The sequence below is a fragment of the Dermacentor albipictus genome, chromosome 10 (genome assembly GCF_038994185.2).
Source record: "Dermacentor albipictus isolate Rhodes 1998 colony chromosome 10, USDA_Dalb.pri_finalv2, whole genome shotgun sequence".
In the NCBI taxonomy this organism is placed as follows: Eukaryota; Metazoa; Arthropoda; class Arachnida; order Ixodida; family Ixodidae; genus Dermacentor; species Dermacentor albipictus.
The window spans coordinates 92,061,698-92,083,441 of NC_091830.1; the positions used below are offsets into that span (position 1 = coordinate 92,061,698).

Consider the following 21,744-nt stretch of genomic DNA (forward strand, 5'->3'; position numbering starts at 1 on the left):
AAAGTAATTGTTGCCGAAGACGTTACAATTCCATCGCACGCATCTGCCCTGGCCACAGTGTCATGCAACATTGTTGCTGATGCCAGCGCACTTTTTACGCCATCTGCAATTTTTGGTCATCGCAAATATTCCCCGCTGCCTTTCGCTCTTTTGGACGTTCATGCCGGCGTCAGCAGACTGCTCGTCGCCAACCGATTGCCCTGTCCTCTCACTTTCCTACATGGGGAGTGCGTTGGCCGTGCCCAATGGGTCGACCCTCCTGCCATCATTGACACGCCAACTGGTTCCATCCCCACTCATGAGGTCGCCGGAATGACCTGTAACCCCGCAAAGGAGCCGACTTTTTCCGATGTTTTACATAGCTCCATCGCCGGCACGTTGACTGTTCTCAAGGCTCCCAGTTTCTCGACAAGTTCCGCTCGTCTTTCGACTGCCAGCATGTGCCCTTGGGCCGCAAGTCAGCTGCTTGTCATCGCATCGACACGGGTACCAGTGTGCCTTTGCAACAAAGACCATATCGTGTATCCGCGACAGAGCGCCGTCTTATCGACGACAAAGTTGCTGACATGCTCAAACGCGGCGTCATTCAGCCTTCGCATAGCCCCTGGGAAGCTCCCGTTGTTCTTGTTAAGAAGGACGGATCGATTCGATTATGTGTTGATTACCGTCGTCTTAACGAAATAGCTCGTAAAGATGTTTATCCTCTTCCGATAATTGACAACGCCCTTGACGGCCTCCAAGGCGCGCAGTTCTTCTCTTCTATCAACTTATGGAGCGGCTGTTGGCAAGTCCCCATGGTACCAGAAGACCAACCTTAAATGACCTTTGTAACACCAGATGGCCTATATGAATTTCATGTCAGTGAGAAACGTGCCTGTGCTACTTAGATGATGTGGTCATTTTTTCGTCCGATTATCCCACCTATCTCTGTAGGCTGGAAGAAGTGTCACTTTGCGCAAGTCAGCTCACCAGCCTTGGCCATGTAGTATCTAAACACGGTATACATTTCGACGCCGCCAAACTCGGTGCAGTTGCTGATTTTTCCATACCTTCCACCGTAAGAGAACTTCGCAGCATTCTTGGCCTGTGTTCTTACTTTCGCCGCTTTATTCGGAATTTTGCGTCCATCACCCCTCGCTTGAATGAGCTTCTACGGAGCGACTTGAACGATTACACCTCGTCTTCCGCTTGTGACGATGCCTTCCAAGAGTTGCGCCATCTATTGACCTCGCTGCCTATACGGCGTCACTTCGACCCGACAGCTCCGACCGAAGTACACAAGCGGTGTTGGACTCGGCGATGTGCTCGCGCAGCGCAAATCTGGATTCGATGAGTACGTAGTTGCATACGTAATCCGCACCCTCACTAAAGCCGAGAATAATTATTCCGTTACGGATAAGGAATGTTCGGTTATAGTCTGGGCACTTAGTAAATTTAACCTACCTCTATGGCCGCCCCTTGGACGTGATTACACAACACACCATGCACATTGTTGGCTGTCCATGTTGAAGGACCCGTCAAGTCGATTAGCTCGCGGGGCTTTGCGGTTGCAAGATTTCAACGTGCGCAGTGTCTACAGGTCTGGCCGCCGCCACATCGATGCCGACGCGCTTTCCCCTCCGCCCGTGTCAACCGAAAGTGATGCGTGACTCTGTCGTACCATTTCCCGTCCGCCCGTGTCAACCGAAAGCGATGCGTGACTCTCTGCCGTACCAAGTACTTTCGTTCCCAGCAGGCTGCGACATGGCTTCGGAGCACAGCAAGTATGCCTGATTAGTACTTATCCGCTTCCTTTCAAACGCGTCGACTGTTCCTTCACCTTCTCGAGCTTTGCGCCGTCAAGCATCTCCCTTCGAAATTCGGATGGACTTCTCTATCACCGGAATTACATCTCTGTCGTCCGCAACTGGTTGCTGGTCATACCTCGACATCTTCGCGGGGAAATATATTCTTCCTTCAATACTGACCAGCAGTGTACACATGCGGGTGTCTCCAAGACGTACACCCATCTTCGCTCAAGGTTTTATTGGCGTGGCATGTACACCTTTGTGTGCAAGTACATTCGGTTGTGCCCTCAGTGCCGACGCCGCAAGGTTTCTGCTCAGCATATCTCTGGCCCACTCCAGCCAATCCCGTGTCCTTCCAGGTCCTTCGATCGCATGGTCATTGACCTGTATGGACCCCTTCCTTCCGGAAACTGCTGGATAGTCGTCGCCATCGGCCATTTGCCGGGATACGCAGAAACAGCCGCTCTGCCTACTGCCACCGCTCGTGATATAGCATCCTTCCTCTTGAGAAACTTTATTCTCCGTCATGGTTCACCTCGCGAAATTTTGAGTGATAGAGGACGTGTCTTCCACTCCTAAGTCGAAACCCGCTGCTTGCTGAATGTCGCATCAGTCATCGCACCACCACCGCCTACCATCCACAAAATAATGTTCTGACGGGAAAATTTAACCGCACCCTCGGCGACATGCTCTCAAAATACGTCGCCTCTGATCAAACTGATTGGGACCTCATGTTGCTCTTTATCACGTTCGCCTACAACACTGCACCACTGGTGACCACAAACGTCTCCCCATTCTTCTTACTCTTGTATGGCCGCGAACCTTCGACTACCCTCAACACCATTCTTCCGTACAGACCCGACTCATCCGAATGTACGCCCATCTCCGAAGCTGCCCGCCGGGCAGAGGAATGCCGTCAGCTCGCCCGTGCCTTTGCAGCCGCCGACCAATGGCAACGAAAACCTCCACGTGACGATGATCACCCGCATTGTCACTTTCGTCCGAACTCCCTTGTGTGGCTTTGAGTTCCTGGCGTTCCTGCTGGTTTCGAAGCAGCAGGAACTATCCAAGCTTTTTTCCAAATATCAAGGACCCTACCATGTTGCGGCGCAGAAATCGCCTGTTAACTATATTGTCGAGCCTGTCACGACACCTATAGACCAACGCTGTCGAAACCGTTCACGTACAACGCCTGAAGCCGTATTACGACCTCGTGAGTCTATCTTCACCACGAGTCGCCAGGATGGCTCCTTTTCCTCTGGGGGGTGATTGTAGTGAAGAGGAATGCCCGGTGCTGCAGCCACGTCCCCAGTCGTTGGGAAGGCGCGAGATCGAGATTGGCGGAGTTCCTCTGGTTGAGACACGCTGCCGGCTGCTCTCTTGTAGTGTATTCATATTAGATAATAAATAAATAATGAATAAAAGCACTTTACTTTCGCAGACAAAGAAACCGAATACAGAAGTATCTGGATCGACGGCCGAAGAAAACTAGTTTCCGGTGCAGCAAAAAAAGTAAACGGGCCTTGCTTTAGAGGTAGTGCGAAAACACATTGGCACGATTGAACAATGCGCGGTTTTGGAGGAACATTGTTACAGAACTAAAAATAAAAACAGACCAATTCCGCTACAGGTTCTGGTTCCCGAGAAAAAAAGAAACATTTGCAGCTTCGCTTGAACTGTCGCGTTGTTTTAGACCAGAGGGCTTATAACATATTCCTTTTCTTTTAGAGCCGCAGAATTTAACTATTCCAACATATGCTTATAAAGAGGTGTACATGATAAACGTAACTTTATAAAAAAAATGTGAGTTCATGATGATTCGTCTACATTGCAGTCGACCGCCGTGTCCAGCCTTCGCGAGCTCTTCACCGTGGGCGCGCCCACTAGAGGCCTCGTGTCAGTGACCATGAAGGGGCGTTGGACAGAGCCTCTGCTCCCGAATTCAGTCGACTTCTTTGCGCGTTGTTCATCTGACCCAAACATCGAGTCGTTCGGCAGCTACACTCAGGTAAGCGACCGTAACGTATAGAGTCCCAAATCTTAGGTTGGCATGTTTGAACTTCTGTAGGAAGCGCTACGCACTCCGTTGTTAACGACGTTGTGTCCCAGACACCGGACACCGGACGACGCCGGACACACGGAAGGGAAGTGTCCCGACTCCTCCTGAACCGTTTAGGTGACGTGGCCTTGGATGGACAGGAGGATTTCGGGGCGTTGGGGGAGTTGTAGATTAGGAAAGCACCAGGAGTGCAGCTTTATAACGAAAGTAACATGGGCGCAAGACAGATAAAGGGTATTGTTGGGTACAATATAAGTCCCAAACGGTGCGAATTTTTTTAGAGCATGCTTTGGAGTTTCCATGAACTACAGTTGTGTAATCGATTCCTGAAGCTAAATGCCCATCCCTAAGCTTGAAATAGTGGCAGCAAGTCGGCGAGACAGCCTTTCTTCATATGTCGCCTAAAATGAAACTTTCGGTCGGGGATGACTGAGATTTGCCTCTGCATATACATGTAAAGCGAATAACTTTTTTGGCCAGAGAATCACTTGACCAATGTGAATGAAACTTGTTGTTTGAATAGAGAAATCGGCACTCTTTCGACTGCAGGAAGCAGAACATTGACTTAGGACTGGAAATGTTTCACGAAAGAAGCCCAAATGGGTTAAGTTTAAAGAAACATTAACCACGAAGTTTAGAAATCCATAAACCATAACACAGAGACGCATAACAAAGTTCTGTAATAGGCATCTGTTAGAACATCTAAAGCAGATAAGTTTTGTGCGTAAGTTTAGGTTACGGGAAAGCTGACAATGCTTAGGAAGGCTTTCCGAAATTCCCACCCACAGATAAGCGGTGTACTTGAAAGCGGTCCAAGATACATCACTTTTCTCTTGTTTAGATGTCTAATGTAGCTGCAGTTTGCAGAATTGTGATATCATTGTTTATTACATAGTTACAATATTGAAAACTCGCCTGTTTGTCACATTTCTAATGTTCTAATTTTCAAGCGTTTCTTTACAAAACTCTTGACGCCTAAAATAAATAGGAATGTGTGCTGTGCAGGTGACAAACCTAAACGTTTTATTTAATTGTAACAGACCTCGTCAACTTCGGGCCAGTGGTTGCCCCCCCAAAAATGTGCCTGTGTTGCTTCCTATTTAATAGGACCTTCGCAGGTAACGCTTTCTCCTTCAATATGGTTCGTACTTACATGGGGGGTGGGGGCGGGCACATACCTCAAAGTTGGGACACACCAAACACGACAGCAGCTGTCACTCTCGCACCGGTCGCCGTTTCCGCGGTGCTTACCCATCACGTGACGATGCAGCGACCGACCCGAATGCATATATCATCCTAAAGATTTGCTTTCGTGCTTTGTTTTCTCAGGTATGTCCCGGTGGTCCTTCTGGTGTCGAGGCTCGGTTAAATTATTCCGAAAAGCACTACGCCGTTATTACCTACATCGAGAGCATGAAGCGCACCTTCGTCTACGACAACGAGAAGGCATTTGCTGCCAAGGTGAACGACAAACTTTTCTTCTCTAGAAACCTCTCACGCGCCTAGCTGCACCGCGTCTTACAGGCAGAGGCCACTATAAGCGCTTATTGATTATTAGCGACAATTGGCAGTGGGTATACCACAAGCGTCTCGAACGTATACGGGCAATGGCTGCAATATGAATTTCACGAAACTACACATATTTAAAGTTGATGCTGGAGCAGGTCGTGACGTCGCTGACATCAGCGTGACATCATGACGCATTACAAAATTCGCTCCGGTTGTGTCGCAATATTTATCTAGGTATCACAACACCGCTCATCAAAGCAATTAACATTTTAGCGGGTTCCTACTGGCAGCAAATGGAAAGATCCAGTGCGTGACGACGCCGTGATGCATCCACCTCCTGGATCACGACCATCATCATTATCATCAGCCAATTTTATGTGCAACTGCAGCATATTGCATATTGTCTGTAGCCAGCATATTGTCTGTAGTCCTGGACTGCGCTTCCCTTTCCTTGGCATCCATTATGTAAAGTAATGGTCAGCCTGTCCTACGCATGGCATGGCTTGCACAGCTCAATTGACTCGTTTTATTGTCGACGAGCATTTCGGCTACCCCCGTTTGCTCTCTAAGCCACACCGCTCTCTTCATGTATCTTAACGTTACGCCTAACATTTCTTGTTGCGTCGCCCGTTGCGTGCTCCATGCCTTCTTTTTAACCTTTCCAGTCCCTTTTTCCCGTCCCCCGGAGGAGGGCAGCCAACCAGACGCATTTCTGGTTAACATCCCTGCCTTCTCTCTTCAGTTCCTCCTCCTCCTCCTTCCTTCTTTGTGAAGCTCTAAGTTCCACTCCTATATGTTGGTGCCCGTTAAATTAAATGATCACGCACTTTTGATTGTTGATCTTATTGGAGACGAAAACTAAATACTTAGTAAAAACTAGATGGTGGCTTTTCTTGTGAGGGGGGGGGGGACTCTCATGGTCACCAGTATTTTTTTTTGTTGAATTTAAAATGTTCTGACCTTTGGTTAACGGAAAAAAAATGACAAGCCGGAAATGTCGTGTTGGTACTCGTGGCACCGAGCACATCGCGCGTGACCTCTTTCTCTTGCCTGCTGTGCCCGCCTGCCAAAGTTATGGAGAGTTATAGGTGCGCCTATTACCGCGTATAGGCATGAAATGTGTGTAGAATCATTGACGCCGTGTAATTCCAGTTCCCTGACACCCTATTGTATATATATATATATATATATATATATATATATATATATAAAGGAGGTTAACCGAGGGGCCCGACATTTATTAGTCATAGAATAGGAGGCCAAAACACATTGACACCAAGGACAACGTTGGGGAAATTACTTGCGTTTAATAAACGCATTAAAGAAACGATAAAAAAGGGAACGAAAGTGGATAGAAAAACAACTTGCCGCAGGTGGGCAACGATCGCACAACCTTGGCATTTCGCGTGCGATGCTCTACCAATTGAGCTGCCGCGGCGCCATTTACCCATCCACTTTCTTGGGTATTTTAGTTTCCTGGTAGAACTCTGGGAGTTTTAGCCAGGGCCACCACACGTACCAAATGCAAAGGTTGTGGGATCATTGCCCACCTGCGGCAAGTTCTTTTGTCATCCACTTTCATTTCCATTGATTTATCATTTCTTCATTTGGTTTATTAAACACAAGTAATTGCCCCTATGTTGTCCTTGGTGTCAGTGTTTGTTGGCTTCATATGATATGGCTATATATATATATATATATATTGTTACGGTGAAGGAAAAAAAGAAGGTGACTTGAACTAGAGGAAGCCTAAGACTGGCCGTTGCCTGAATGCGATATACACCAGTTGTAAATATACAGCATTTTACACTCGCGGGTGGGCCTGCTTTCTTCCTGCAACATGTCGGTGGAGGTGGTGGAGGTGCAGGTGGACGTGCATATATATATATATAATGTGTGTGTGTTTAACTACCCTCACTGCAATAGCCCACTGGCTAGGGCTGGCCTTGCGCTGCTGGGATCGAGGTGGTGGGTGTGATCTCGGCCGCATTTCGACGGGGGGCGAAAGGAAAAAGATATATATATATACCGCTCTTGTACTCCGATTTGGGTACCCGTTAAAGAAATCCAAGCGTTCCAAATTATTCCGAAATCCCCCTACTATAAGGTGTGCCTCGTAATCGGATCGCGGTTTCGGACACGTAAGACCCCGGAATTTAGTTTCGCTTTTAATGAACAGGTATATGGTGTGCAATACCCCTTTAATGAACTGCGAATAATTCTTCCATCACTTTCTTTTTTTTTCGTGCGCAGTTGTGCCACGTGAAGAGCACAGACCCCAACGTGACGTTTGGCATCGCCGTCTACGACATAGACTACGACGACTATCATAATATGTGTACGTCCCTGAACAGATACCACCGCAACAGCCGATTAAGGGCGGTGAAGATGGTGGTGGATTCCTTCCGGCGGCAGAACGGAGTTTTTAAAGAGGATGACTGCGTAAGATATGCGGCGCCATAAGAGCGCCGCCTGCTGCCCTGGTCCTCGACACAGGGCCGATTTCTCGTGGAATGCGGTGAAATATAGTATAGTTCTGGTCACGCATACTGTATTCTTCAGAGAAGCCGTTGATGAAGCCACCCACCTAACTGACTGTACGTAACGCGGTCAGTTAGGCGGACCAGCCTGTTTTCTTCCCCTTGTACCATTGTACGTATGTAGTAACCTTGCGCAATAAATGATTACTTGTTATCAGCGCTGATGCCTTCGTCTCCTTCTGTCGTCCTGCGTGTTTTTTTGCGCTTTACCTCGAGTGAAGCGTTAAGAACTAGCCCACCAGTCTGTTGTTTCGTTCATACACATATCGTACTTTCTCGCGCGTCGCACCTTCCTGCGTCACACAGGGCCCGCGTTGTCCGGACTAGTGCACAGAGAGAGAGAATAATCTTTTATTGAGGCCTTAGTAAAGGTTGGTGCGCGCTGGCACCGGACGGGGTGGAACCTTCTTCTCAAGTCCTATATGCATCCAGCAGTTCCAAGCCCCTAGCCGCCAGCGCGAGCCGGGTCGGTAGATCGGGGCTGGACAACAAGGTCTCCCATTGCTCAGGGGAGGGGGGGGGATTCTTGAGCTTAGTGCACTCTGCAAGGATGTGTGCTAGAGTGCCTTTTGATCGTTTACAAAACGGGCATGAAGTATCATGCTCTGTTGGGAACATCTTGTGCAAGAGCACGAGATGCGCTAGCAACCCCGCTTGCGTGCGTCGCACGATCGTTTGCTGCCTTCAGCTGAGTTGCGCATGCGGACAAGGAAACCTACATCCGCCGCTTCTGTACATTTGGGTGATGTCCTTGTAACTTGTCACGGGGTGCAGTAGCTCTGGCTCATTCTCGGCCCGGATTGACAGTTCTTGGGCATAGTGGTCGGGAAGTGCGTTGCCTTGCAATTGCGAGTGGGCCGGGATCCACACGAGCTCAACGGCCCGTCCTGGTGATTTGCGTTTGGTGAGGATCGCTAGTGCCGCGGGAGAGATGTTCCATTTGCGGTAGCTGGCGTAGGCGGTCTTGGAGTCTGTGACCACGGTTCTCACTCCCGGTTGCGCGAGTGCGAGGGCCACGGCCACTTCTTCTGCTTCGGCTGTATTCGTCGTCCGTATCGACGCGCCTGTGACCAGTTTATCGATGGTGGTGACGACCGCCGTTGCTCTAGTGCCGTGCTTGGGCAGCGAAGCGTCCGCGTAGAGAACCTCGGGGTCCTCTTCCAGCTGTCGAGCCAGTGCCTTGGCCCGCGCAGAGCGTCTGTCGTCGTTCCTCCCCGGTTGCATGTTCTGGGGAGGAGCTTGGTCTTAATAATGTCTCTCCACGTTGTGGAGAGCGGCTCCGTTGTCGGTTGCTGTTCAATTTGCCACCCTATCTTGCGTAGGACGGCCCGGCCGTGCTCTGTGCGGCTCAGCCTTACTCTCTGGTGGGATAGGTGTGCTTCCACCAGCTCTTCCACCGTGTTGTGGGCACCCATGTCCAGCAGCTTCTGCGTTGCCTAGAAGACTGGGACGCCCACGTGTTTGTCGACCTGCTCCATGAACAGCCAGCTACTGCACCGTTGCCGCACGGATGCCACAGGAAGCACACCGCCACCGCAAGCGCTAAGTGCGAACACCGAGCTGTCATTCAACACTCTTTGGCCGCGCCCCCTAGGGGACGCCAAAGGGCCAATGAAGAAACCAAAACTGGAACCTGGATTGGCTCGCAAGTTCATATTTATCCCCCCACCGGTGACCACTTGGTGACTTGGATATCCTGCGCTGTGACCGCTTTATGATAGTTTCAGGCGATGTTCTGAGGCCCCCGCTTGTTGGCGTTACTTGTACGTTAGCGTCAGCAAGGCGTTTGTGCTGACGACGAAGCGCATGTGGAGCCCGCAACAGCGACCACGCCTGCTCCAACTGCAAACAAGCCAGTACACGCCGCATCGCCAAACACTTGTGCCCGGCAGAGGAGGTGGTGCGGAGAACACACCTTCGCCAGAAAGACACGTGCCGAGCTACGAGGAACCAGACTATTTTATCCTCGCACGCAGGTTGCGGGTGCCCTCCTATACTCTCAACACCAGGCCCCACCTCTCGGCATGGAGTGTGGGAATCGGCGGAGTAGCTTGTGCGCGTATTTATGCGCGGCACTTGTTTGTGTCATCGCTACTAACGGTTACGGCGAGTAGCAACAATGTACAAAAGCTACTCTTCGTCGGCTGCACGAACAATCAACGCGAGCGCAAGCACGACCCGGTCAAGATGCGTCAATCATAACCAGCGCAGACCCACGTTTCGTATGGCCCGTCCGAGTCAGCTTGCGGTGGAGAGACTTTTCTTAAACACGTCTCTTAGTCAGCCTAGGCAAACGAGGAGCTGACCCACTTTACCACTTATTCGTAGTTATACGAGTCTAAGCTCTTGATGGCTCGGACATCCTCCAGGTGGCAGGCTTTTGTATTGAGGCAGGTAACACGCAATGGTGGTTTTCCTGCAGGGAGGACGAGAGTTTCGCGTCTTTCCATTCGTTGGCCGCGATAGAAAGAGGATGTCGCAGAACGCGGTCGCCAACGGTGGGGAAGTAAAAAGAAAAAGCGCAAATTGCAATATATCGTCATACATGAAAACACACAGAAGAAAGCTGTGGCGGGAACTGTTCAAATGGGTGAGCTTGTGCGTCTAAATGAATTAGCACGATGAGAGCGACAGCAGCAAGGGTGATGCATGGTCATCGGGTGAGGAATGGCTTCGCCATAAGCCGCGCTTACCTTAGCAGCGAACTTTTGTGATAAAACTTTTTGATATTACGGCAGAGCACACCAACCAGCTACACTAACGCCTTTTGGCGTTGTCATTGCAATCATTCCGGCTCGAGGCCCACATAGTCGCGAACTGCTCAACAAGGGGCAGAAAATAAAAAAAAAATATCCTCGTCACTCCAAGAGGACATATGGGACGCTATCCTGGACATTCCGCCATTTTCTTCGATGCGTGACGTAGGGGCGACCCAAACAAGATGGTGCTGGTGGCCCTGTTTTGCTTACGTAACGTGACGCTAACTTGACGTTTCGCCTAAGAAACTGTAATGAAGGCACTGAATGTAGCGTTATCGGTAAAGCAAAACAGTTTTCCTCCGCAGTAAAAATAAAGCAGCTATCTCAAAGCGTATGATTATTCCGTCGAAAACGCTTCTCGCTTCCGTCGTCTACTGCGTACAAGCCGTCGTCAGCTTCAATAGCTAGGATGCGTGTCCCCTTAAAATGGAATGAGTCATCGCTTGTTGGCGCCAGTGCGCTTGTTTTCTTGCTTGTGACAACATACGCGACCTACCAGTGGTGATGCGCGCACGTTCTAGGCCACGTTATCGGTATCTCGTGAAACGCAAGTGACTGAGCCAACTGAGCCCGACTCGGCTAACTGAGAAACAGCCGAATATCAGCGATAGCGTTACGCGCGCCAGAGATATCCACTAGCGCGACGCAAGCGCCGGCGCTGCCATCTCTTGTTCATTTTGCTGGTTACTCGCACCGCGGGAGGAAACTTCAAGGCGCCACCTTGCATACATTTCTTTTTATAAGTTAGAAAGAGGCCGTTGTCATAACTTTTGATTGTGCGAAAAGGCATTAATCTTGATTACAATACAAATGCAGCAGTGAGAAGTGTAAAACATTGCCGAAAGTTTGTTATGTTCAACCAATATTATTTCGTATGAAGGCGTTCTTTTAAAGAATGATGCCCCGAAACACAAATGCAAAGACCACCCGAGAGCGATGCAAATACTATGAGCACGTGTTATGAACAAAAGATTTTCGTGGCGCCAAATGACGGGGAAAATGTGGCGATACGCATTCCTCTCGGCTGCCATTGCATATGGCTGCTCATTAGCATAATTCGCGCGGCTCGTCTCAGCAAAAATTATGGCGGAAAATCTCAGCAATGGCGGCCCAGCGCAACGTCACGCATCGTCAAAATGACGTTTACGAAACAGCCCTTCCTGTGACGTTCCTCACGAGATATTCCTTCAGCCAATCAGCAAGCTGGCGTGGCGCACATCTTGGATCGCCACCACATATTCGCGCAATTGCAGATGCATTGCACTGACTTCTGCGCGCTACCGCTCACATTCTTTTTGAAGCGCTAACATTACAATATATCTGCCAAGGACCAAAAAATGTATTAGTCCATAAATTATGCAGCTCCATGTCACGTTTCTTCATCTTGATGAAAACGCAAAATGACATTTCGCAACACTTCCATTTCCTGGCACAAATTTCAAGGCACGTGAGCTCTCCACAGCCAATCAGAGAGTCAACATGGCGGATAATGGCGGTCGTGGAGCCGCCATGCGTGTCGAGAACAGCACCCATGGTGTTTAAAAAATATATCTGCTGCACGCACGTGTAGGCGGAACGGCGGACATGAAACGACTCGCTTTTGGTGAGCCAAAAACTAGATTGGATTTCGCTGAAGACACTCTGTTACCGGACAACAATCGTTGGCTACGCCAAAATCACTGCGGTTTGCATGCGGTCCACCGCCAAAACTGAAGCGGGAAAAGCCTCGGCGATTTGTTGGACGATTTGTTGGCGCTGGCCAACGGCGGTCCGCATGAACTGGTGAGGTCCTATCTCGTGATGCGCGGACCGCGGTTAAAAGAACAATTTGGTCGGTCGTGTGGACCGGCCTTTACTGGGCGTCCGGACCCCGTGTGCGGCGGCCACATCAAAACCGTTTGAGCTCGTGCTCTATCACTGCGCGGCTGGTGTTCACGCGGAGTCAATCCTGCTTTGTACGTAATCCGCATGACCAGCCACAGTACCTTAATTTGAATGGCATTCTTGGCATTGTCGGGCGAGTTTTTTTTTTTTTTCATCTTTCGTGCCAACTGATTCTCCCGCGAAAAATATGGGCCGATTCCGAGGATACTGAAGTATAAAAAAAGTGTGGGTCGATCCCGTAGGTAGTGCAGTCTAAAAAAAAAAAATGAGCTGATACTGATAATACGGCAGTTTAAGAATGTGGATCCAACCTCGTTCACGTAGCTGTTCAAAAATATAAAAAGGGAAAGCTGGGCGGAATGGAGAACCAGCGCTGGATAGGGGCCGCGTCGATGGATGGATGGATGGATGTTATGAGCGTCCCCTTTGGAACGGGGCGGTGGGTTGCGCCACCAAGCTCTTGCTACTATACTGCCTAATATTCTACCTAGGTTAAACAATGGAAAAAGACACCAAAAAACACCATGAACTACCACGCCCAAATTTTCTGATCCCCTATTGCGAACTGTGCTTTTGTACGTCTCCGTCTTGTGTCGTTTCCCTACTTTTCTTCCACCAATCCTCCAGTCGCCTCTTACTAATGTCTATTGCGGACATGTTTGCTTTACCACTGCTCCCTCTGAACCCAAGGGCTTCAAGGAGACCAGTGGTGCCTAAATCGACCGCTGGGTGGACGTCTTCACATTCTAATAAAACATGTTCCGTAGTTTCCCTAGCTTTACCACAGCAAGCACATGCTTCTTCTTCCTTCTTACATCTCGCTTTATAGGTGCGTGTTTTAAGGCATCCTGATCTCGCTTCGAAAAGTAATGAGCTTCCCTTTGAGTTATCATAAATGGTTTCTTTCCTGATTTCGTTTTTTTCCGCTTAAGTAATTACTCATGGCAGGTTTCTTTTCCATTGCCGCCACCCATGAAATTAATTCAGATTCTCTGACTTTCCGCTTGACCTTTGTTGTTGTGTTGTCCACCCTGCAAGCCGCATACTTGCTGGTAAGCTTCCTAGTTCTTTTCCTCCACTGTGAGTCAATGTTTTTCCTGTACAGATACCTGAACACTCTCCCAGCCCATTTACTTTCATCTAGATTCCTCAGCCGTTCTTCATACTCAATTTTACTGCGAGCTTCCCTCACTTCAAAACTAGTCCAGCCCATATCACCCTGCACAGCTTCATTTGTAGTCTTCCCGTGAGCGCCCAATGCGAGGCGACCCACTGACCTTTGGTTCCCGTCGAGTCCTGATTGTACCCCTGATTTATAGCAAACAACCGCATTCCTAAAAGTAAGTCCTGGAACCATTACACCTTTCCACATACCTCGGAGGACCTCGTACCTATTGTATCCCCATAGCGCTCTGTGCTTCATTATGGCTGTATTTCTCTTCCCCTTTACTGTTATGGTTTTTTCCTGTGTTTCCATATATCCATTGCCTTCGTTTATCCATATACCAAGGTATTTATATTCTGTTACCCGAGGTATTTCTTGGCCCTGTATCTCCACTGTCTGTTCAATGTTTTCATTGAATAACATAACTGCTTTTCTAACACTAAACTGCAAACCTAAATCGTTGCCTTCCTGTCCACAGATATTAGCCAGACGTTGCAAATCACTTTGCTTGTTAGCTAGCAACACAATGTCGTCCGCATAAAATAAACCTGGGAGTTACTGCTCTATTACTGTACCCGCCTGTTTGTATGAGAGATTAAACCCGATATTACTTCCTTCTAGCACCCTCTCCATCCTCACCATGTACATCATAAACAACAGCGGGGATAAAGGGCACCCCTGCCTCAGTCCCTTGTTGATATGAACTTTCTCCTCGCTCCTCATCCCTTCCCATTCAATGCAAACGGTATTTTCTAGGTAAATCTCTCTCAAAAGCTGTATACAATCGTTACCTAAGCCTTCCCCTTCCAGGATATCCCACAATATGTTGCAGTCCACGTTGTCGTAGGCTCCTGTAATGTCTAAAAATGGCACATACAACGGTATGCTTTCTGCTTTCGATATTTCAATACACTGAGTAGGAACAAACAAGTTGTCATCCAAACGCCTACCTATTCTGAAGCCATTCTGAAGCTCTCCCAAAATGCCATTATTCTCTGTCCATGCTTGAAGCTTTAATTTGATTGCCTGCATTGCTAGCCTGTATATTACCGATGTAATGGTCAACGGTCTATACGAGTGAATTCTGTCTTTCTACCCCTTTCCTTTATAAATTAAATTCATTCTACTTTGTCGCCAACTGTCTGGTATTCGTCTATCTTTTAAAGTTCTTTCCACTACTTTCACCAGAGCTTCCTTACTTTTTGGTCCTAGTTCATTTATCAGCCTTACGGGAACCTCGTCTAGCCCTGTGGCTGTACGCTTAGGAATTTTCTCTTCCGCTTTCTTCCAGTTTAAATTTGTCAGCACCAGCTGCTTTTCCCCTTGGGTCTCTTTCATGCTCTTTTTTCAACAAGTATAACCTCGTCATTGCCTTGGAAAGATTCGGCTGTTGCTTTTCGGATGTAATTTATTGCCGCTTCTCCTTCGAGTCTGTTTTCATCTTCGTCTAGGATGTGTTGTTGTATTGTTGTTGACTTCCTGCCTAATGATTTTATGTGGTTCCAAAATATTCTAGGTGCGGCTTTCTGTTTCTCACGTATTTCTGACAACCAACGTTCACTTTCACCTTTTAATTTTGCTTGCACCAGTATTTGAACCATAGACTTTTTCTCCCGGTACATTTCCCATTTACTTGTTACTTCATCCTGTGGCAATTGCGCCTTCTTTGCCTGCCTGTGCTCCCGAGATGCTTTCTGTCGTTCGGCGATCGCTTCTCGTATCTCCTTGTTCCACCAGCTTTTCGGTTTCTTTTTTATGCGAAGCATATTACGAGAGCTCAACCCAGCTCCTCAGGCGCGGCGGTGTTGCCATGAAATCACGTGACACCGTGACGTCACGACAGAGGAGAAGTGGCTTTGGCTCAACTCTTGCAAGACGGGCTGGGTGGGAATCGAACCAGGGTCTCCGGAGTGTGGGACGGAGACGCTACCACTGAGCCACGAGTACGATGCTTCAAAGCGGTACAAAAGCGCCTCTAGTGAATGCGGTGTTGCCTTAGAAACGAGCTGTTTCTAAGGCGTGCGTCTCTTGCTCAGGCGCACATTTCGTTGCCGCGCCGAACGCTGCTTTGCTCGACGCTCACCGCGTCCAATGCGGGGCGCGTAGTCGCTGCCCTGTAGCCCATTGTCTTACACCCCTTGGCGGGTCGACGGGAACGCTGTCGCGTTCCACTCTTGAAGGCGAAGAAGTAATGCATGAGTAGTTTCTTCGTCTAGCCGAACCAAATATAGCCAAGCAACAGCAGTTCACCAGGCTAAACAGTGGTTCAACAACTAAAATAAAGGCTAGTATGCTTCGCATCCTGGGCTTAACCTTACCTAAGCCACAGCCATTTTTTCTTTCCAACGAACAAGTTGGTTCTCTTTCTGTATTTCTGTCTTTATTACACTTATAAGCTGACCATATTCCCACTCTTTATTTGGCCATTTGCCAAGTTCTTCCTCAACTCTAGTGACTGTATTTGCTATTTGTTCAGCGTTCAAATTTGGACTGGCCATTTTGCTCTCTTTGCTCTCTTTCCCAACTACATATCCCATTTTCAATATGATGCGTTTATGGTCACTCCCTATGCTGTTAAACCCTTCCTCATCGATGACCATTTCTCTCAACTTATCATGAATTCCTTCTGTCATCAGACAGTAATCAATGGTTGATTGCCGATTTCCCACTTCCCACGTGATCTGTCCTTCACACTTAGGCCCTGTATTCACGATCACGAGGTTATTTTACTCACAAAGGTCCAGCATTGACTTCCCGTTATTGTCGGTATAGCCATCTAAATCCTGTATGTGGGCATTCATGTCACCTAATAGGACAATTTCAGCACACTCCCGAAACCCTTAATATCAGCACTTATGCATTCCACTAACTCTTTATTCTTCTCTGTGCAATTGTTTCCGATCCACAAATACGTAACGCCCAGCCAAGTTTCTTTCCCACTCATTGTACCTGATAACCAAAGATGCTCTTGACATTGTGAATTTACTCTTTTCCATTTGGCTCCCTGATGGATGAGCGTTCCGACTACCCCTCCCTTTCTTTCCGACTTAGTTCTTTTGCACCCTTCGCAAACATAATTGTCAATAACTGGTGGCTCTTCTGAGTCTCTAAGGTGCTTTTAGGTAAGCGCATACACCCTTAATTGTTCTCTGTGTAACTGTTCCTCAATCTCTGCCCACTTTTCCTTTCTTCTGCCGCCCTGCATGTTTATGTAACCTATTGCATGGCGAGCTCTTTTTCTTGTTTTCCTCCTTTTTCTATTATCGATAGCGATGCTCTTCTGATGTTCCCCTAGGGGACCTTCTTCATTACTATCTACTCTGACCTCCTGAGCGCCCGCGGGCCCCCTAAAAAAGCAACAGCGCGACCACCAAGTCGCCAGCCAACTTCTCGTGCTAACCTGTAATTGAAGTGGATACCGTCTCGTTTAAAACCACCACAACTTCTCACTTCCCTGTTTACTTCGACAACCTCGAAGCCTTTCTCTCGGCTCATTTTCCATATTGCCTCATTAGCAGCCACTACGGCTCTTTGTACATGAATGTCACGCATAGGCACCTCCGGCACCGTGCACACGACGATCTGCACCTGAGGGGATAGCTCACGCAAGTCGTCCAGCCCCTTCGCCAAGCGCTGGGCTAGTCCTGGCCCTTTCCTGTTTAGGACATCATTTAGCCCACCTGCTACTATGACGAGGTTGCGCACGTGGGGATTTTCCGCGAGCTTTTCTTTTGCTCGCTCCATGACAGAACACAGTGTGCGCCCTGGAAATGTCCCCACCGCCCCTCTTTTGTCGCCTTTCACCCTCTCCACAATTGCTTTTGAGCACCCAGCCAGGTTTGAATCGCCTGCAATAATCACCCTTTCACTCTCTCCTACCTCTGCCTGCTTCCCTTTGTCATTTTCCGCGTGATTCGGACTCGACAAGGGGCATTGTCCCCTGGGCTCCTGCTTTTTCCGCGTAGCGGCCTCAAGATAGGTGCTGCTCTTTCCAGCTAACCCATCATCACCCTGCCTGCGTTCCACGTATTTCTCTGACCCTCCCGCGCCTGTCGCGTCGGGGATCTGCGTTCCATTGTCACGCAAATTCTCGGTCACAATGGCTTCCCTGTTCAGCTACACGCTCCGTGTTTAGCTCATTTTTGAGCTCTTGCACCTGTTTGAGAAGCTCTTCCTGGAAACTCTCCATTTTCTGCAGTCTAGTGTCGACATCGCATTGTGTGCCGGTTGATTCGACGTCCTCTCCATTCTCACCCGTCTCCTCATCTGCCTTGAGGGTCGCCCCCCGTACTGCCTGCTTTACCGGCTTTCTCGCCATGTATTGCGCGGCTTTTTGCAAATACTATAATACTATATCAATGCAGAGCAAGTGCCTTCTAGAAAAAAACCGATACGCACAGGATCCAAATCCTCAAAATGCCGCAAAGCAACTCTCACCACTGTTTCAAAAAACAATCAATGCCGCGGAGACCAAATGTATGACGCGCTCAACCACGCGGTCACGCTCTCACTTTTCTACCAGACACGCACAGTAAAACCACTAATAGCTATTTCTCTTGCCACTTCCAAGCTACTACTTAAATACTACAAACACTCAACGTCCCACTAGGCTGCACATGTTGGAACACGTGGCTCGAAAGGACGCTCTGATCATCCTGCAAAACAAACGTACACGAAGCACACCCGCGCACCCGAAATACGAGAGACATATAAAAAAATTAAAGAAAAGGAAAGAAACGCAAAAACCCCCAATTACTGTTTAAATGCAAAAAACCAGCAAATAAAAACAGATGCAAGCTCAAAGCATGCACCAAAACGTATGATTTCGTCGTCGCCACGGAGCCCCGAAAAACACGTCCATTCGCCACAAAATCCAAACCAAACCAAATCCAAAGAGTGCGTTGCACGCCGCCCTGGCGACGAAACGCGGCATACTCCAGCCGCTCGACCAGACGGCCCACACGTGCTCGGCCGTATTATAGTTCGTATGTTTCCGTTTTCGCGTCGCTTCAAGTGGACAGTTTTCGTAAAGAAGCTAGCGCCTTCAAAGGAAGAAATGACGAAAGAAGCTTTTTAAGCTTTATATATTTTTCACAGTGTGTCGCGGCGAGCACGTATGTTTCTTTAATGGTTGCGCCACATGCGTTGCCACGCTTGCGTGGCAGCCTGCCTCGCAAATCTAGCAGCTATGGCTCCACTCGTGCTGCGCTATGGTTTCGGAAGTATTAGTTGGCCTGAAGACATTCCATATTTCTCTGGCTAGACATAAAAAATTCTAATGTTACTTCGCCACAGCAGTCAATGGAGAAGAACGCTTTATCGCATCAGCTGACTCGCGCAAGCAAAGGTTTGAGTGCTCCGCTGCTGGACCCGTAAAAACGCTGGCTACATTTAGCACTAATTACATAAATTCAGCGGATGTATCTCAGCGCCGAGTCCTCATCCGCATGCGTATTTTTAAAAACACATAGGCGGCTTAGTATTAACTCGTATTACAAGGCAGCTTCCCTCTCACATAAGTTTTGACAATGAATGGATAATATTTGCCTTTCGTATCGTTCACTTCGTGCGGTGACATTGGAAGGGGCTTGGCGGTGGTATTGCGAAGGAAAAATAGTTGGTACATATGCCGGATGGTGCATGCTATTGCTCATTTTGTTTCCGACGAAATGCCGACTGCACATTCTGCTGTTTGGTACTGGCTGCCACGGCTGACCGTCTTCACTATCGAATAAACCAAGCACACACGCGAAATTCGGTTTAGAAACCAGCCCGACACCGCTTGACAGGGCGACAACACAGGAACTTACTCCGCTCGCCTGACTGCTTGTATCCAACTCCGCCTCCGTTCTTGTTCGTAAGGTTTTGATGAAAAGACGCAGAAAAATACATCCTCCCTCATCCCGACGTAGTTGTGGCACTTGTATACGCAACAGTACCGTCGGCGTCCTTTTGTTTTCCTTCAACTTTCAGCGCACGCAACGCCACTACCAGTAGCAATTTTCGTCCGCGGGAGCGGCTGAGTTGTGAACGTTCTGACCACAAAGGCGGCGCTGTAGGTGTCGTGAAAACTCCAGCGCTGCCATGGTTCCCCATAGATATCGCGTCACCGGGCCGTATGAAGGCCGCGGCGTTAGTGCGTTCCTTATTGGATGAAATTATAACATCATGCGACGATTGTTTACATTGCCTTTAGACGCACACGAAAAACAAACGCAAGCATGCTACGCAGTCCAATGAAAGTTATAAAAATCGGGAAAACAAAGACAGGCGTACGCAGATGCGAAATTCACTCGGGAAGACTATCAAATGTTCGAACTATACACCACGCACTTGAGCCGCCTCACCTCGGAAGGCAGACATTGGCAAGTGAGGTGAATCAGCATGCCTGTCGATTTGCGGCTTCTCCATAATGAATAGAGTCTTAATAACATAAACAAATCACATGGTGCGTTACTAATTGTCTTTTTGAAAAAAAAAGGAACGGGATAATGTAAGATGTGAGAGGAGGTTCCTTTTTGACGGTTCTTTATGAAGTGTCTCAAAAGTAATATGCGTTACTACAAAGAATGATACAGTGTTCTATTGTCTCAGGCATCGTTGCACAGTCTACAATTTTCATTCCAGGTTACATTAACTCCTTTTTCACGAAGCCATGTTTTTATTGGCAAGGTGCAACTGTGAAGCCTATAGAATACACTACGAATGCCCTTTTTTCATTCATGGTGTAATAAGGCGATTTATTAAGAGGCACTGGGCACAGTCTGGTAGCGCTGGCAGTCGACAAACGCTGATCACGCGCACAGCCGCAACAAGAGCGCCTTCTTCGTCTTCCTCTTCACCACATTTGCCCCCGGGAGAGAAGAGGAGCCATCCTGGCGACTTACGGCGTAGGTAGGATGAGGGGGTCTTAGTACGGCTTAAGTCGGTTGACATGAACCGTGTCACGCCCGCGATGCCTATGGTCGGGTGAAGGTGTCACAGGTTCTACAACATAGGTGACAGCGGAGGTTCGGTCTATGACGCGGTAGGGGCCATGATAGCGTGCGAGGAGTTTGGTCGAAAGGCCAGGGCTGTGAGGCGGGACCCACGACCAAACAAGGGAACCAGTCGGGAAAACTGGTGTAAGCGCGTCACTGTCATACCGCAGCTTTTGACGACCTTGAGCAGCGGTCGTAAGGGCTCGCGCGAGCTGCCTACAGTCCTCGGCGTATTTGGCTGCTTCAGACACAGGCGTGCATTCGGAAGCGTCGGGTCGGTATGGGAGCATTGTGTCCATAGTACACGGGGGCTCTCGTCCATACAGCAGAAAAAAAAGGCGAAAAGCCAGTGGTAGCTTGTGTGGCCGTATTATAGGCATACGTGACGAACGGCAAAACAGTGTCCCAGTTACTGTCATCCGAGGCGACGTACATAGTCAACATGTCACCGAGTGTGCGGTTGAACCTCTCTGTCAAGCCGTTCGTTTGCGGGTGGTAGGCTGTAGACTTGCGGTGAACGATGCTGCATGCAGCGAGAAGGGCTTGGATGACTTCGGACAAGAAGACACGGCCCCTGTCGCTGAGCAGTTCGCGTGGTGCGCCATGTCGAAGAACGAAGTTCCGCAAGATGAAGAACGCAACTTCGCGCGCAGAGGCTGCCGGGAGTGCGGCAGTCTCCGCGTAGCGCGTCAATGGTCGACACCTACAATTATCCATCGGTTACCCGAGGAACTGCAGGGAAGTGGCCCGTACAGGTCTATGCCGACGCGATCGAAGGGCCGAGCCGGGCAGGGCAGCGGCTGTAGCTCACCAGGTGGGCGCTGTGGAATTTTCCGCCGTTGGCACGCCGTGCAAGCGCGTACGTACTGGCGCACGAAGTGATACATGCCGTGCCAGTAGAAACGCTGCCTTAGGCGAGTATACGTTTTCAGAACACCGGCGTGACCATTATGAGGAGCAGCATGAAAATAAGCGCATATGTCAGAACGCATGTGTCGTGGTATCACCAGGAGCCATTTGCGACCATCAGGCAAATAATTTCTGCGGTAAAGAACGTTGTC

At 48.9% G+C, this 21,744-nt stretch overlaps 1 protein-coding gene across 1 annotated transcript in view; it reads left to right on the forward strand.

The window, feature by feature from the left end:
- The window catches only part of LOC135918136 (uncharacterized), a 50,225-nt gene extending 42,327 nt beyond the window's left edge, over positions 1-7,898 (forward strand). The window contains exons 10-12 of the mRNA XM_065451793.1: positions 3,622-3,795; positions 5,176-5,307; positions 7,609-7,898. Of these exons, the coding sequence (XP_065307865.1) occupies positions 3,622-3,795; positions 5,176-5,307; positions 7,609-7,818 (516 nt within the window). The 3' untranslated portion in view covers positions 7,819-7,898. The remainder of the gene's footprint in view (positions 1-3,621; positions 3,796-5,175; positions 5,308-7,608) is intronic.
- The last annotated feature ends 13,846 nt before the right edge of the window (positions 7,899-21,744 follow it).